The 16138-nt window shown below is 39.4% G+C and overlaps 1 protein-coding gene across 2 annotated transcripts in view; it reads left to right on the top strand.

Moving 5' to 3' along the window:
- METTL15 (methyltransferase like 15) overlaps positions 1-16138 on the top strand; it is a 105568-nt gene that overhangs the window by 68389 nt on the left and 21041 nt on the right. For both annotated transcript variants that reach the window (XM_044425837.1, XM_044425836.1), the window contains exon 4: positions 14021-14212. In XM_044425837.1, the coding sequence (XP_044281772.1) occupies positions 14021-14212 (192 nt within the window). The remainder of the gene's footprint in view (positions 1-14020; positions 14213-16138) is intronic.

The raw sequence follows: 16138 nt of genomic DNA, 5'->3' as shown, positions 1-16138 counted from the left end.
GTTCCCATTTTCCTCTATAAGGAAGTGGCAAATTAACTGGTCAGAATAAGAACACAGCTCATGTGCTTAGAATGCTCACCTTTCAAGATATCCAACAAAGCCCATGTGTTTGCATCCACTTGAGGGAATTTATATTTCTACAAACATTTATTTGATTTGTAACCTGCCTTTCTTCCGTTATAGATAAATGGTGCCCAAGACAGCTTACAATCATAGCTAAACAAAACTTCATCTAACAAATTTCCTTGCTCCCTCCTCTCCTCCAGCCCCATCCCAGGCTCCTAAAGCATTATCTTGATCAAATGAAACAACTAAAAAAGTTGAAAACTCCTGATATTTACAATAACAGCTTTAGAAATCGTGCGGTTAGTAAAAACTTTATGAGTTTTAGACTTCTTTTGCATTCAGCTAGAACCACCCCTAGCTGTTATGATTACACATAGTTTATTAACAGTGACAAGCTTATGCAGATGTACTGAGTAATGGTAGCAACAGAACTGACAAGGAAATAGTTGTGCACATTTGGAGACCTAAAATGTATGCAATGGGACAAAATGGTGTAAAGGTGTAATCCAATAAGGGTGACTATGACCCTCCAAACTTGGAGAATTACCGACATGCTATGCACACACAGGTCACTTCTGAGTTCCTCCCATTCTGCCAAGCACTTAGGCAACAGATTTTGTCCATCTAAGTGCAGTTTTTTGGAGGAAGAGGAAAGAAGGCAGAGGTGCTGCCAGGGTACATTTTATCTTGAATGCTCCAATCTCCTGCCCTCCTTGCTCCTCAGAATGCACCCTAACCATTCCCTGCAGTCACTGGTATGATGATGAAGAAGCAGTCAGAGCTTCTGGGGAATTCTGGGGAGAAGGGATCCAAGCACAGAGCCCCAGTTACAAGGTTAAGAATCCGTTTCTGATTTTATTTCTGGAAATCTGAAAAATCCTGTGGTTCTGTATAAGCTATCTAGCATCTGCAGGATTGTCCTCCCTGTTAGTTGATCTTAGATAATTTTTAAATGGTGACATTTCTTAACTAATTTTGAGAGATGATACAGATTGCTTTATATTATTCTGTAGTCCTTATAAATCTTAGAAAATGTAAATTCACTAAAGTGTGATACCATATGTTGAAGCACAATTTATCTGTTTATTTCATGTTTATACTGCTAAATAGTCAAGGCTCAGGTGAAGGAAAGAAAGCCTATTTTGACAGTACTCACTAAATGCATAATATTTCTTTTAAAAAGTAACCAAATCATGATTTATACCTAGACAAATACAGATGTGTTTTAATGAGTAGAGATTTAAAAGTTCATTTAGCAATATTAAATTGAATGAATGTGATAAAATGTATGATTTGTAATTCATGTCCAAAATACTTCCACAAGAGTGTGCACATTTCTGTTGATGAAATATTTGCATTTTTTCATAATACACACTTTTTCAAAGACATCTGGTTTATCTGAGGAAGCAATTCTAAAGTAGTTACATAGAAGTAATATCAATGGACTTGCTTCTGAATAATTGCTTTTATTTATTTTATGCTATACAAGCACAAACAATGCATTGCTTTTATTTTTAACTGTGTGCTTCTCTGAGAGCATATATGTGTTGAAGTTGTTAGATATCAAATATGAGCCCAAGATATTGACCCTGATTTGAAATAAGGAATGGAATTCAGTTTAACGAAGAGGTCCTAACCTACTGGATGCCTTAAGATTTCATGTCACGTTTATGTTGGATGAAAATGATGAGGCAGAAAACAAATATATCAAATTGTATTCTTGCACATTGTTTCCCAACATAAATGTAAGCATGTCATGATAGAGCCCTTTAACCTATTGCAGTAATGGCTTTAATTGTAAATTGCAAATAACTTACATTTAAGCGGCATTTTAAATGTTAATATTATTGAATTTTATCTGGCCGGGGCAGCTTATTTTATATTGTATGGTTGTATTTTATTCTTATGTTTACATTTTTAATTTATGATTATAATTATTTAATTTATTGTTGTAAGCCGCCCCGAGGCTTCAGCGAATGGGGCGGCATAAAAATGTTTTAATAAAATAAATAAATAATAAATTAAAGGGTTATTTAGTTATTTAAAACATTTCTATTCTGTCTGTACCAAAATATGTCTTAAGATGGCTCACAACAATAACAGCACAGTTAAAATATTATGTAAAACATATGATAAAATTTCCACCTATAAAAAGTCATCAAACCTTAAAATACTGGGTGAATAAAAAGGTTTTGACCTGGCACTGAAATTAATAAAGCATTGATACCAGGCATAGGAACAGGTTCCAAAGCCAGGGCACTACCGCAGAAAAAGCCCTTTGCTGGATAGCCTCTAACCTTCTTCAAAGAGGGCTTCCAAAGGACTCAGTGGAACATCTTAAGGCTGAGCCAGGTGTATATGGAGACGCTCTTTCAGATATCCAGGCCTTAAACTTTGGCTTTATACATCAAAGTTGACTCCTTAAATTGGGCCTGTACTTCAATTGGTAGCCAGTGCAGATGGTACAGGACTGGTGTTATATGGTCACATTTGCCAGCCCCTGTCAAAAGCCTGGCTACTCTATTTTGTACCAATTGAAGTATTTGCACCATCTTCAAGGGTAGCCCCATGTAGAGAGCATTACAGTAGTCAAACTAGAAGGCTACCAGAGCATGGTTTACTATTGCTAGACTTTGCTCATCCAGGTAAGGACGTAGTTGGTGAACCAGTTGAAGCTGGGGGAAAGTACTCCTTGCCACAGCAGTCACCTCAAATTCCAGATATAACTTTGGGGTGAGCACTGACAAACTATGCACCCTGTCCCTTAGGGGGAGTGCAACCCCATCCAGAACAGGGCAGATCACTCCCCAGGACAGCTGAGCCACCTCCCAACAAAACCTCCATCTTACCTGGATTAAGTCTCAGTTAGTTGGCCCTCATCCAGACCATCACACCGGTCAGACACTGATTGAAAACGGTCATTGCCTCACCTGAATTAGACATAAAGGAGCAGTAGAGCTTGGTGTCATCAGCATACTGGTGACACCTCAGTCCAAACCTCTGAATTACCTCTCCCAGCAATTTTATGTAGATAATGAATACCATGAGGGATAAAAATGAACCCTGTGGAACTCCATGGCATAATTGTCATGGTGTGGAGCCACAATCCCCCAGCACCACCTTCTGGAATTGGCTGGCCAAGTAGGAGTGGAACCACTGTAAAACAGTGCCTCCAACCCCCAACTTGGCCAGCCTATCCAGAAGGACATCATGGCTGATAGTATTAAAAGCCACTGAAAGGTCCAGAAGAACCAGCAGGGATGCACTTTCCCTGTCCCTCTCCCAGCACAGGCCATCATACAGAGAATTACAGTATTTGGAGGCTATGGTGTGACTTTACAATAGATTCTATAGGTGCTATAAATTTTTTTCTATGGTTTTTCATTTACAGTAGGAGGTCATGAACAGCAGTTGTTAAATCTGAGAATTTGAGCTTTCAGTTCAGTATATATTAAAAGCAATTGGACTTTTTTTCCTCATCCTGTCCTTTTTCATTTTCTTCACATTTGAATATTGATGGCTGCTGACAGAAACTGAAACAACAAAAAAGTTTAATTTGGTCTTACTTAAAAGCATGTGTTCTCTCTTAAAACGATGAAATATCCCGAAGCCTTAATATACAGCTTTATGTGATTTATGGGTAAATGTATTATATTCTCCCATCTGGGTCACAATGTTTTTCTTGTTTCAAATGATTTTACATCATCATATGTGCCTCTTCAATGGTACATGGTTCATGCTATTGTATGTCATTTATATGTCATGTAGAAATAATTGTTCCTTCTTAGAAGCACACCTTAACATAGTGAGAGGATTTTCAGAGTGTTAGAGAAACTGAGAGCTATGCCAGCACTTTTTGGCTACTCTGGTCAGGATGCGTCAGGATCTGGGCAGCTCCAAGGCTCTATCTGCTGGGCAAGCACCAGAATAACAACTCTGGTAGTTGCAGGATTGGTCCCAAACTCTGCTGCAGCTGCCAAGGCCCTTGATGGTACCACATGGGAGCCCTGAAGGAAGAATTATATAAGATCAGGCTCTACGCTCCAGAAGCTGCCTCAGCAACACTGGTATTCTGAGTGTGATAACCGGTACCTGCACCTTGTTGGACCTTTGCCTGATTCTGTTCCTGCCCTACCTTGTCCTGTCTTATTATTGTCCTGTCTTTACCTTGTCTGCCATGCCTTAGAAACATAGAAACAGAGTGAGTCAGAAGGGGTCTGCCAGGCCATCTAGTCTGACCCCTGGCTCTAGCCGGCTCCACTTACGACATGACTACCATGCCTTGTTGGTTCCTGAACCCTGTCTGGCTAACCTGTCCTTGTTCTAATGTCTTGCTGGTTCTTGATCTCTTACCTGTTATGACTGTACTCATGCCTCTTGTTACTACACCTTGTCTTGCTCCATGATGTACTCCTGGTTCTTGACCTTAGCCTGCTGTGTGACCATGACTTAGACTTGTTATTGAACTTGGCTATTGGACTTGGACTCTGTATTACCTTGGGTCTTACTGCTTGGGTTCTGGTGCATCTCTCTGGTTTCTTGCCACCCATGCCCTGGGTCCTGACACAGTGTCACCTAAGGTGGAATGGTCAAAACTGAGACACCAGACTAAGATGCTTCACATCAGCAGAAAATAATGGATTTCTTTATTAGTGATGTGGGAAGAGAAACTCGTGAAGAGGAGGCTATTGGGTAGCAGTGGTAGTTGAAGGTGATTGATACAGGCAGAGACACTCACGGACAATGGCGGCGACACTCAAGCTAACTTTAGTTTGTATTGTGAAGAAGAAGGCAGCGGTAAACCACTTCTGAATATTTCTTACATTGTCAACCCTAGGATGAAGCTATCCAGCAGGAAAGAAGAGATAGTTCCAGAAGATGAGATTCTGAGGTTGGAAGGCACTCAGCTAGCTACTTGGGAAGAGCAAAGGACAATTAGGAATAGCACTGTCATTAATAAGACAACTAGATCAAAATGGTTGGCATGCACAGAGGCAAAGGAGGAAAAAACCCTCTTCCTTGTGTTTGGGTAACATTCCAAATCATTTGAGATGCCACCTACTCTTGGAGACAAAACCAATATTAAATCCACTCTTCCAGAGAGAGGGGCTTCCCTGTCTTCCCAGAATATAAGAAAGAAGCAGGGTCTATGCAAAGCTCCTTCAAATTTTTTTCTACTTTTATTTCAGCCACATCTCCTTTTTCCCTCCCCCATATTTTATGGGCTACAGCCCTTCACAGATTGAAAGGGTGAGGTTACTAGCATTGTCATCCCTCCAATCATTCCTGGACTTTACTTCTGTGAGCTGTAATGGGCATGCTGGATAAGGCCAAAGGTCCATCACAACAAGACGTGCACACTGATGCACATTTGGGATCAAATTAGCAGCAGTAGAAAACTTGGATCTCTCTCATCATGTTACAGGACCGGCCCAAGATGGCACCCATCTCCTCTGCTCACCACCAGGGTTCATAGTATCCAAGACCAGTAAAATTATTTTCTACCTGAGCCAACCAAAATCCTGTAAGTGCTTTTCCCTGGTAATAAAAATACAACAACACGTTAAAAAACATCATGACATGCCAGAATAGCTGCCTAAAGTGGCCACATGACTGTTAATGGTAACAGTGACCCTGCTATCCTGTTTCAGTGGGTAATAAACAAAGAGTAATAGCTAAACAGTCTATGGACAATTACCAGGAGGTTATAAATCATGAGCTGAGCTAAGAAGTTCACCATGAGGGGCCCCTGAGCAGTACTATCAGTGCATTGTCATAGGGAATAGGAAGAAGGGTAGTCAACTGGCAGGCATCTCGCGTTTTCAAAGTGCCAAACAAACATGTCACGAACAAGAATGTTGACGTGCCATTTTTTTCAATGTCCGTTTCCCCCAGTTTTATACAGTTTTGGCTGAGCCACACCCTTCCAACGCAGCAGTATGCAGTCTGGTAGTTTGCAATGCCGTCACTGAGCATGGGGCTCTTTCAGTCTGCTGAGACCTTCGCTTACAGTTGAGTACTCCTCCTCCAATGAAGTGCCTGGATCTTCCTCTTGAATGGAAGTCTCTCTTGAGGGCTGAGAGGTGGTTCCTCTCTGGTTCTGACTGCAAGCTCTCCTGCTGTGAGGATGGAATATTAAAAGCCTGTTGGGGCATCCCAACTCTGCTGCCAAGGTCTGGCAGGCTGTGTCCTGAGATTTTTCAGGGGAGGAAGGTTTCTGGGCCAGAGATATGTTTTTCTTGACTGCTGAGCCAAAGCCATAGAAGTAAGCCCTCTTCTTTAGAAGATGAGTCTTCTTCGGAGGTATGGCACCTGCATTATTTTTTCTTAGAGGAGGAGGATGTAGCCACTTGCAGCTATGCCCCTCCTTTGCATCAGACTGGCTGCCAAAGTACCATCAGTCCTTAACAATGGTTCAAGAAATAAGGCTCCAAGAATGCATAATTAATGCTATGTTTTGATTTTGGTTAGCCTCTAGAAGCTATTGAAAACAGGGACCAAAGTATTATTTCTGTGGAAGGGAATGAAAATTCAAGGCACACCAGCTTTTTTCAAAAGCCCAAGCAATCCTAAAATATGTTTGTTTATTAAATGTATAGGCTTTCTTCCACTGCAAATCCTGTTCAGGGCAGCTAGCAATCAGAAAATGCAAATGAAAACAGAGTTTGGGTGAAAACATAAAAATTAATCCATTAAAACCACATATCTATGATTTTAGAGCAGGGGTGGTGAATTTGTAGCTCATCAGATGTTTTGGTCTGCTATTCCCATCATTCCTCACCATTGGTTATGCTGGCTAGAACTGATGGGAATTGCAGATCAAAGGCCTCAGGTTGCTTATTCCTGTTCTAGAAGATCCAAAAAGCAGTAGTCCTGAGATAAGGCTAACATTAACAACTTCGACTTATCTTGCTTTTCAAAGGTGTAAACAACATTCAACTGGCATCCTTGCCTTGTGGAATGTATAGGCGGTCCTCTTTTCCGTCTCACAGCTGTTTGGAAGCAAAGTCCAAGATAACTATGTGTGGAAGAGAACATTTAGAAGCATGCCTTTGACTTTGCTAAAAATGGTTCAGCTGACTGAACATTACTTAAAACACTGTTGGATGTATGGATTGTGGAATCAGAGACACTAAGGAATCTTTTATTTTCCATTCCAGAAATAGGGGTCTCTTGAGTATATCTGGGTTATTTTCAAGTTCCTGGCAACAAGATGCTCCAGGCACAGATTGTATGCTTCATAGGATGGGCCTTAGGAGACAGAATTTTCTTGCATCCATTGACTTATGTAGATAGACCTCTGCTGTTGTTGTTTCTGCACGTAGTTGAGAAGAACAAGAGTGGAAGATTCTCTTTCATCCACTCATTTATTGAATACTATTTCAGTAGTCTTAGGCACATATTTGTATACGTGAAGAGTATCAGCACTCTTCACTGCTACCTTCCTGCATCTGGTGTATTTTTCCTGATTCTTTTGTTGAGTATTCCAGATAATGCTGTACATGTTTGATATGAAGTTACCAGGGATCTCAGGCATTCTCTGGATTAGTGGCTAGCTTCATAGCATCTGTCCCAGGGAATGAGATGATGTACATCTGACAGAATGCTGATTAAATGCCAGCCTGTTCAGTTGAAGAACTTGCCTGGAGGACATGTTGACACAAGAGACATGGTTGCCATCATGCTGGTGGTATTAGTATTCTCAAACTGAATATTATTTATTTGCAGGAGATAAATCCTACTTATCACTGCAAGCACCTTCAGGGCAGTTTACAACAATACTAAGAATAATCCAATCTCATAAAAACAGAATGGGTTATATTCAGTGGTGGTATTCTGCTACTGGAAAGCAAAAACAATGCACAAGAGGAGAATCCAGCTGAAGTTCCACGTGAAAAACTGGTTATACATCTTAGGTCTACAGAATGATTGTACATCAGGAAAAGGCAGCAGAACTCTGTTGGCAGAGCAGTTTCTTTAACTAATGGTACATTGCATTTAAAATGCTATGAAACAAAATAAAGGCTCCAAAGCCAATAGATAAAACAGCAGCAACAAAGAGAGAGAGTCTCAAATATTATTGAAAGAATGATGTGTTCATGAAGATGGACATTATGTCACTGAAACATCACATTAATAGACAAGAGTTGATCAATTCCTACCTATTCACTGGAAAGCAACCATTATACTGACCTCCATTAAAGCAGAGCATCAGGTGGAAGCTTTCAGTATGTAGTTTGTGGGCCAGCCATCCTTTTGAGCTAATCTGAATCTTCTCCTCCTGAATTTTCTACTGACCAGTTGTTGATTTTGGGGGTTGTTGACACTAATTCTATTTTTTATTTTTAATTTGTATCCTACCATTCCACTAAAAATAGTGCTTAAAGCAGTTTGCCAGTGCTTGTGTACCTTGACTAGAAGCTTCCCAGAGGAAAAGATTCCCGATCCTTGTGTCCAGTGCTCTGTTTGCTCCCCAGTGTATTGCACCTGACTCCATAAAAGCAGTGCAGCAGTGATTGAAACAACTGGGTTACTTAATTACATTCAATAGTATCTCAGAGCCTTTTCTCAGAAGCTAAAGTCAGGTATGCCTTGGCTATCCTCACCATATTCGTAAAGAAGTGGCATTGATAAACTCTCCTACAGCGCAAGCAGGTTTCCTAAATGCTTAATGATCTGGGTTTTAATACCCTGTGTAAGAATTCCTTTAAACTTCCCTCTAGCATTCCCTTAACAGTCTTGAATCTAAATATCATTTTTCCTAGTGGTTATTTCCATCTTCAGTAGCAGATCACATCAGAAAATTACTTAAATGAATGCACCTAGATATCAAAGGAACAGGCTCCTTGAATGTCTCTCAGAACTGACACATTATGTGGTCATCTCATGTACTTAAACCTCCATAGTTGTTTTTTTAGTGTTGAAGAGTAGTTGAGAAATGATGGGCAAGGGAAATGCTTGTTTCCCTTTACCACCTTTCCCTTTTAATGTATCCTCCCCAAATATTTCCCCCCACTTGGGTTCTAGACCTATGTTTCCATAATAACATGGACCTGAAAAACATTGCAGGAAAAACATTGGTCAAGGTAAAGTTGTTTTCCACTGCTCAGGTGCTGATCATCTCTTCCACTTTGTGGGAAAGAAGTGGGTTATACAGTTTTCCTAGTCAAGGTGGCAACATCACATGTACTGTGCTAGTACAATTACTGATACTTGATGTGTGGAGGACATTGCCAGGATTGAATGCCCGAAAGCTGACTATATAGAAAGTATGATGTTACAGAAAGTATATTATTTTCATACTCCCCTGGACGATTAATCCATAAACTTTTTTTCCACAAAGCCTCCTCTCTTCAAAAGATGAATGTACATTTACCCCTAAATGGACCACTGATTTGCTCTCAACTTCTTTCTACCCCAATTTCACTTCCCAATTAATACCACTTTCAGAGCTTAATCCTGTTCAATAAAATTAGAACTACAGTTGTTCTTCAGAAATCTAGTTTCTGACAGAAGTTGCTGCACTGTTTTGAACTTATCTTGAATTACTAGTTATTGAGAACAATTACTCAACTAAAAAACAGGCAGGGAGGCCCTTTTTAAGCCTCTTTACAAGCTAGTGTCCTCATGAATTGTAACCTATAGGCATGCATGTTAACAATTCCATTACAACAGTTGGAGATTCATAATGTACCCACCAATATGAAGTTTGGTAATAAGATTCCTTTGGAAGGAACTTCTAACAGCTTCTTTATATTAAGGGCAGCAGTTTACTTGTTAGTACAGGCAGGTATCAGTGAATTATCAAGTGCATTAAAAAACAATAACTGTGATTTTAAACTTAGATACCCTTGTCACTGATCACTATTCATTTTTGAACAGCTCACCTAAAATTCTTTCTTTTCCTTCCAATTTCTGTATTTCTAAGGTAGAAATTGTGGTACGAAAAGATTTTACTGTTTGCATGAGGGCAGTAGCGAATGATGGGGAAAAGTGCCAGTTTGGATTGCTATAAAATGGCTTTTACTTTGTCCAAAGCGTTGACGTAGTTGAACTTGCTTAACAGGATGCAGATCAGTCTGGTATTCTGGTGTCTACATTGCCCAGTGGTTATCATCCATAAGCAGGAGCCACTGCTTCATCTGTTCCAGGAGCAGCCAGCCCCACCAATTATTCAATTATTATTTATTTATAATTGAATTCATACTCTGCATTAATCAATAGTCTAGCAGGACTCTCTGGGTGGATAATTGCACAATTATGTTGTTCCAATGGGGCAAACCTTTTGCACAATGACGATTGAGCACCTCTTACGTCAGACCCCCAAACAAGCAAAGAATCAAGGCAGGTCAGCAGAACTCTTATGTGAATGTTGCCATTCTGCCCCACTGCAGAAACTAGCATTTCTGCTAACTTTTGGGTACCCTGTGGAAGCACAGTGTACAAGTGGCGGGCCCTGCTTGTGCAAGAGAATCAGCTGGATTGGCCTTTTGTGGATGATCACTACTTAATGGTGCCCAGTTTGTGTAACATTTTTTAACTAACTGAATAGTAAATGATGACAAAGCACCTTGGGAAGAAAAGTTTCTTACAGTCATCCTCTCACCTCTTGTCAGACACACACCTTTAAATTATTCCTCATTGATACTTATACCACTGGCATGCCCCTGACAGTCCCCTGAATTGCACAGCACTCTTTCTTCATCTGTTACCTACATCTGCAACCACCTCAATTAACTAGTTAGGGGGGAAGTACCTTCATGTAGTCTAATTCAGATATTGATCTGGTAACAGTGGCAGGTTAGCTTATGAGTAGCCTTTCCATAGTTAGGTCCATGTGATCTTGGCACTTTTGAACAGTTTGAAAAAATTGAATGATCACTTGAGACAAGTATTGCTTCCCTTGATACTAGGACCTCTATGCAGCTGTAGGAAGCAGGCTGTGAATAATTGTAACATCTGTAGTCCTTTATTTGGCCCAAACATGTACAACATTGTTGGCAAGGTTTTGATATCTGTAGATTTCTTTGTAGGGCAAGATGGGCTGCCTGGGCAAGAGAGAAAAAGAAGGCTGACGTAATATTAAAGGCATGATTTAAGATGGAGTAGAAGAAAAGGAGCAGACCTAAGTATTATTTATTTGCTTCTACTAGGTGTTGTCCAGGTTACACTTAGGATTCTTGGTATTAATAAAAAAATGGATGTTTTCCCCATTTCTGAAAACATTCAGATTTGTCTGTAATGTGGATTTCAAACATTCAACTACACTCTAAATTCAATTTAAGTGCTTAGAATACTAAAATATCCACAAGTTTTTGCACACCCATATAAGATCAACCAAATATGTTCTTCCTATTTTCTACTGCTAAGTTAAAAATTTACAGATACAGATCCAAGTAAGTTGCTCTAACACAGATTATTTTCTCCACCCCATCCCACCCCTGCCTGGTTTTTTCAGTGCTTACACATTAAAAGAATGTATGAATTGTTTATTCTGACAAATCATGCTGTTGTTTACTTCCATATAGATATATTTCCCTTTAACTTAGTTGAGAAGGATTTTTACAGAAAACTTAGAGTGAGAAATAAGTAGATTTTATTACATATTTTTATAAGATCTGGTCAGTATTCCACGTGGGCCATTACACAAGAATGGCCCACTGCTGAGTCTGTTCCTCTTGTAGTGGCCACTGCTTGTGCAGTAGAGATTTTGCTTTTCTTCTAGGAACTGGAAATGAGCAGAGACACTAATTTTTAGAACAGGACAGGTTGACAAAGCTTGCAGAAAGGAGTTCTACTGACCTGCCCCAGTCAAGAAACAGGTAGTTTCATTTATTTGGGGTTTCCTAGAGGTGCAAGTGGTGGATGCTGCCTGCAGAATATAATCAGAGGTGGCTCCTAGTTGCAGAGTGGAATCAGAGCCCCCCTCCCCTTGCAGAGAAGCCCTGTGCATATTGCCCTCTGTATGCATGGAAAATACATTGAATAAACTCATACAAAAGGTCTTTATCCAGATCCCATCTTCTTTTTTAATGTCTAAATAGTTTAAAGCAGTGGTTTTCAACCTTTTTACATCTGGGGACCAGCAAAAATAGGAAAATTATTTCAGGGACTGAGGCAAAAATAAAAAGCATTATATACATAGTATTTTGTGTATTAGTTTTTAAATATAATACCAAAAAATTAAAATTATCTAAAATAACCAAAAACCAAGCAGTAAAAATGCTTATAAAATACAATATTGAAATTAAATGTAATTGAATAAAACTGAAATTTTTAGAGAGCAATATTTAATTTAAATAAGGCTACTGGGAAATCTGCTGTTGCTTCTTTTCAAGAATACGTGATCAAAGATTTACAACTGCAAAATGCAAAATCAATATAAATGCAATACTATACTCATAGCAAATACAACTTCAACCCCACACAAAGCCCCAGACATGCCAGCACAGATTAGGTAGGAGAAAACACACTCAACACAACCCTGCCTCAGCACAACACAGCAGAAAAAGCCCTGGTCTTTGGGACCCTGCCCAGAGGGAGGACCCTGTGTGGCATGGCTCCCGGCTGGCTCCTGTTTGGCTGTCTCTCCCCTCCTTGGCAGCACCAGCTCACTACCTGCAAACATAATGCTGAAGAAGAGGTGGTGAATGTGCAGGGAGAGTGCAGCTGGCCCCTGCACTGGTCTGCAAGCCGGGTGCAGCTCTTTCACGGTCTGGTGCCAGTCCATGGAGTGATAGTTGCAACCACTGCTTTAACAGATATCAGTTTAAAATATTGTGAATGTTTGGCATGGTTTTTAAAACTGCTTGTTTTTGAGACTGTAGTACTTTACTATAATAAATTACAAAATGGCCACAATGAAGAATTAACCTTTAGTACTGTAGTAGGGACGCAATATAACAAAACTGGTGTTATGATTAGACTAGATCAGTGAAGGTCAAACTAGAGAAGATGTTGGAGATCCATGACTGGAACTCCTGCCTGTTCAACATTTTTGTGAAAAAATAGCCACTGGGATAGGTTCAGTTAAGGCTTTGGTGGTAGGAAATTTTTCTCTAATGAAAACTACACTGCTCCAAGATTCTATATGACCCTTTGGATAAATGCATGAGTATCCCTCCAGCCATGCTGTGGTTCCAGGTTGAACCGACACCCCCATCATGCTTGACTTTTTAAAAAAGTACAGGTCTGCTCATAGAGCTAAATATCATCCAGTTTGTCCTAACTTACAAACTGCACTGTACCATTATGCATCTCAGGGATAGAAAGACACACTTCCAAAGCTATTGCCGTTTTGGGATTGCTTTGCCCACTTCCAGTAAAGACAGCACAATAGCTACCTGAAGTTATATTTGTACCCTGTAGACCAATGTTTTCTAAACTTCTGATACTGGAAGCACATCATTTTTAAAGTAAAATTAATTGTTATCCTCTCAATGGCTTTTAAACTATGAAAAAGTACAAATTACCAACCTCATGTTTCTCACTGAGATGTTATTCTGACTGTGCCTTTCATAGGAAGGAGGCAGAGTGAGGCAAGAGATGCAAAAGAGCGTGATTCTAGTGGGTGCAGGCACTTTGATTAAGCTTCCCAATGCATTTTGAGCATTTAGCTCTTCTCAGGGGAGCATTACATTTTGGAAGACTTCTTTGTGTGGGATCTAGAATGAACTGATCTGAGTAAAGTTATTGTAGGAGACAGTGTTTAGCAGCTCCTTCTGGAGGCGATTAGAAAGGGAAACATCTAAAAATATTTCTGTCTTTTAAAAGAGCTAGTGCTCAAAATGGTAGTTCTGGGACCATGCATGCCATATTGTAACTTTTTGATAGTGTTTTCCCTGATTTTGATAGAGGAACTGTTGTGTGCCCAGGGTTCCAGGAAGAAATCATTATTAAACATTGCTGTCATGCTACTGACTGTGTATATTTTTTCCTCTGATTCTTTTTGTAGGCAACAAGTCCAAGCTCTTCTAGGACAGTTTAGCCAAGCAGAAGACTTGTTAAGATCTGTTGGAGTGCAGCCAGGGAGTCTGGACGGAGTTCTGTTGGATGCTGGTTGCTCTTCTATGCAACTTGATACTCCAGAAAGAGGTTTTTCCCTACGAAAAGATGGCCCTTTGGACATGAGGATGGATGGTGACAGGTACTTATTGATAAAACATTTCTTCCTTCAACAAGAAATCAATAGCTCAACAGCTTGCTGAATTTAATTTCCTTTTCAGATTGCAGAGCTGGGATCACATCCCCATATGTACCTCTGCACATATGCAATACTTAGATCTCCTTTGGCAAAACAGATTTCTGAACATTCTGCATTTTCTCCTATATGCCATTTCTCCCCTTTGCATTGAGTGTTACAAAAGTTGGCAAGGTTCTCAATCTGGCATTTAAAATTGAAACTATGGGTAATGCAAAGCAAACTGTGAATAAGCAACACAAAGCTGGAATATTTGTAATAACTACACTGGAATATGGGTAGTGAGGTAATTCTTATATTAATATCTCACTTAGCCTTCAAATTTGACCAATGATAATTTTGTTCTAGGTTGCTTATAGGAATTGTAATGAAACCATTCTTCAGCTTGTGTATGAAAGCTGCCTTCCAAGCATTATTTATTTTAAAATTGTCCCATATGGATAGCTGTTGCTTACTAGTGGCTTTGTGACAAACACTTTAGTTTGCTTCACACATTTGAGTGGTTCATTATGTGCTTATATTAACAATATACTTTGTTGAATATAAGTATAAGCTGGCAAGTAAATGCAACAATAAATAGAGAAACAGTGTTAAAGAGATTTCTAGAGACAATGTCTCAGTGAACCTACTTTCAGATAAACCACTGCTGTGTAGTATCTAGCGTAACTAGGTAATAGATATGGAGAGCATGTTGGCAGAGCTTTTGTCCTTCATGTACACAGTAGCAATGCCCCAACATATAGAAAGGACAGAATTAAAAAATAAAAACAGAGAGGCCATTAATGGTTTAGCTGAAGAATCTTCTAATAAATTTGGTATATACATATCACTTTGGGCAGAGGTTAGCACTAAAAATCTAGTTAGTATAACCAAGAATCCTATAACCTAAGTCAAGGGCTATACAATTTGAAATCAAGACATCTTATTTCTAGCTGAGGAGAAGCAAATATTAAATCAGAGTGCGAAAGGACTTGGGGGACTTTTTGTAACTCAAAATATAAAAAAGGTACTGTAACCAAGTTGGAGTTGGTTCATTTGGTAGTGTAGAATACTAGAGGATTTTTTTTAAGAAAAAAGGAGGTCAAACAAAATAACTTGAATAAAGAGGCAAGAGAAGTAATATCTTTTGATACAATAGCCTCCTACCCTTGCTACTTTTGATAAATATAAGACATTTTCCTTATTACCTTTTGGAACACTGCTGGAAGCTCATAGTTTAAATAACTTGCCTGACAATTTTCCAAAAGAATAGCATCTAGTAAATCAAGGTGACTATGGTGCAGTCCTGTGCATATTTGCATAAAGGAGGTCCTACAAGCTGCAGCATGCACCAGCCAGCCATGCTGGTTGGGAAATACTGGGAGTGGTAGTTCTTTTTTCCATCTACATATGCATAGGATTGTACTTAAATTGACAATAAATCTCTGTTCAGTTGTCTGCATTGTAGTATCTCTTACGGATTCAGTTGCTCCAATATTTATATATAGCACTCTTGCCTGAAAGGAACATGCAGGACTCTGAATCAGAATCAGTGTATACATAAAAGCCCTCAAAAAAGCATTTTGTAAAGGCAGAGGAAGAAAAAAAAACACAAGTTCATGGTTACCATACCTGTATTCTGGGAATGTTATCCAGACTGATAATTTCTACTATCATCCTTTAGAAAGGTATACCATTTCTGTATCGTGAGACCTTTAAGTGATCATTAAATACCTCACATTTTCCTCACAGAAGATCATTTTTCATAACACCAGATGTGAGGGAAAAGGTCACAGAGATTAAGATTCTCTTTTTCTGATCAGGAAATAGATCAAGCAAAGTGATGTCTTGGAAAAATAGCTGCTTGTAAAATGAGTTCATGTCCTGGCATTA

This window comes from Varanus komodoensis, unplaced genomic scaffold (genome assembly GCF_004798865.1).
Source record: "Varanus komodoensis strain SLA01 unplaced genomic scaffold, ASM479886v1 scaffold16, whole genome shotgun sequence".
Taxonomy (NCBI): Eukaryota; Metazoa; Chordata; class Lepidosauria; order Squamata; family Varanidae; genus Varanus; species Varanus komodoensis.
Note: the sequence above shows the minus strand (reverse complement) of the source record. Positions and strands in the feature narration are given on the sequence as shown.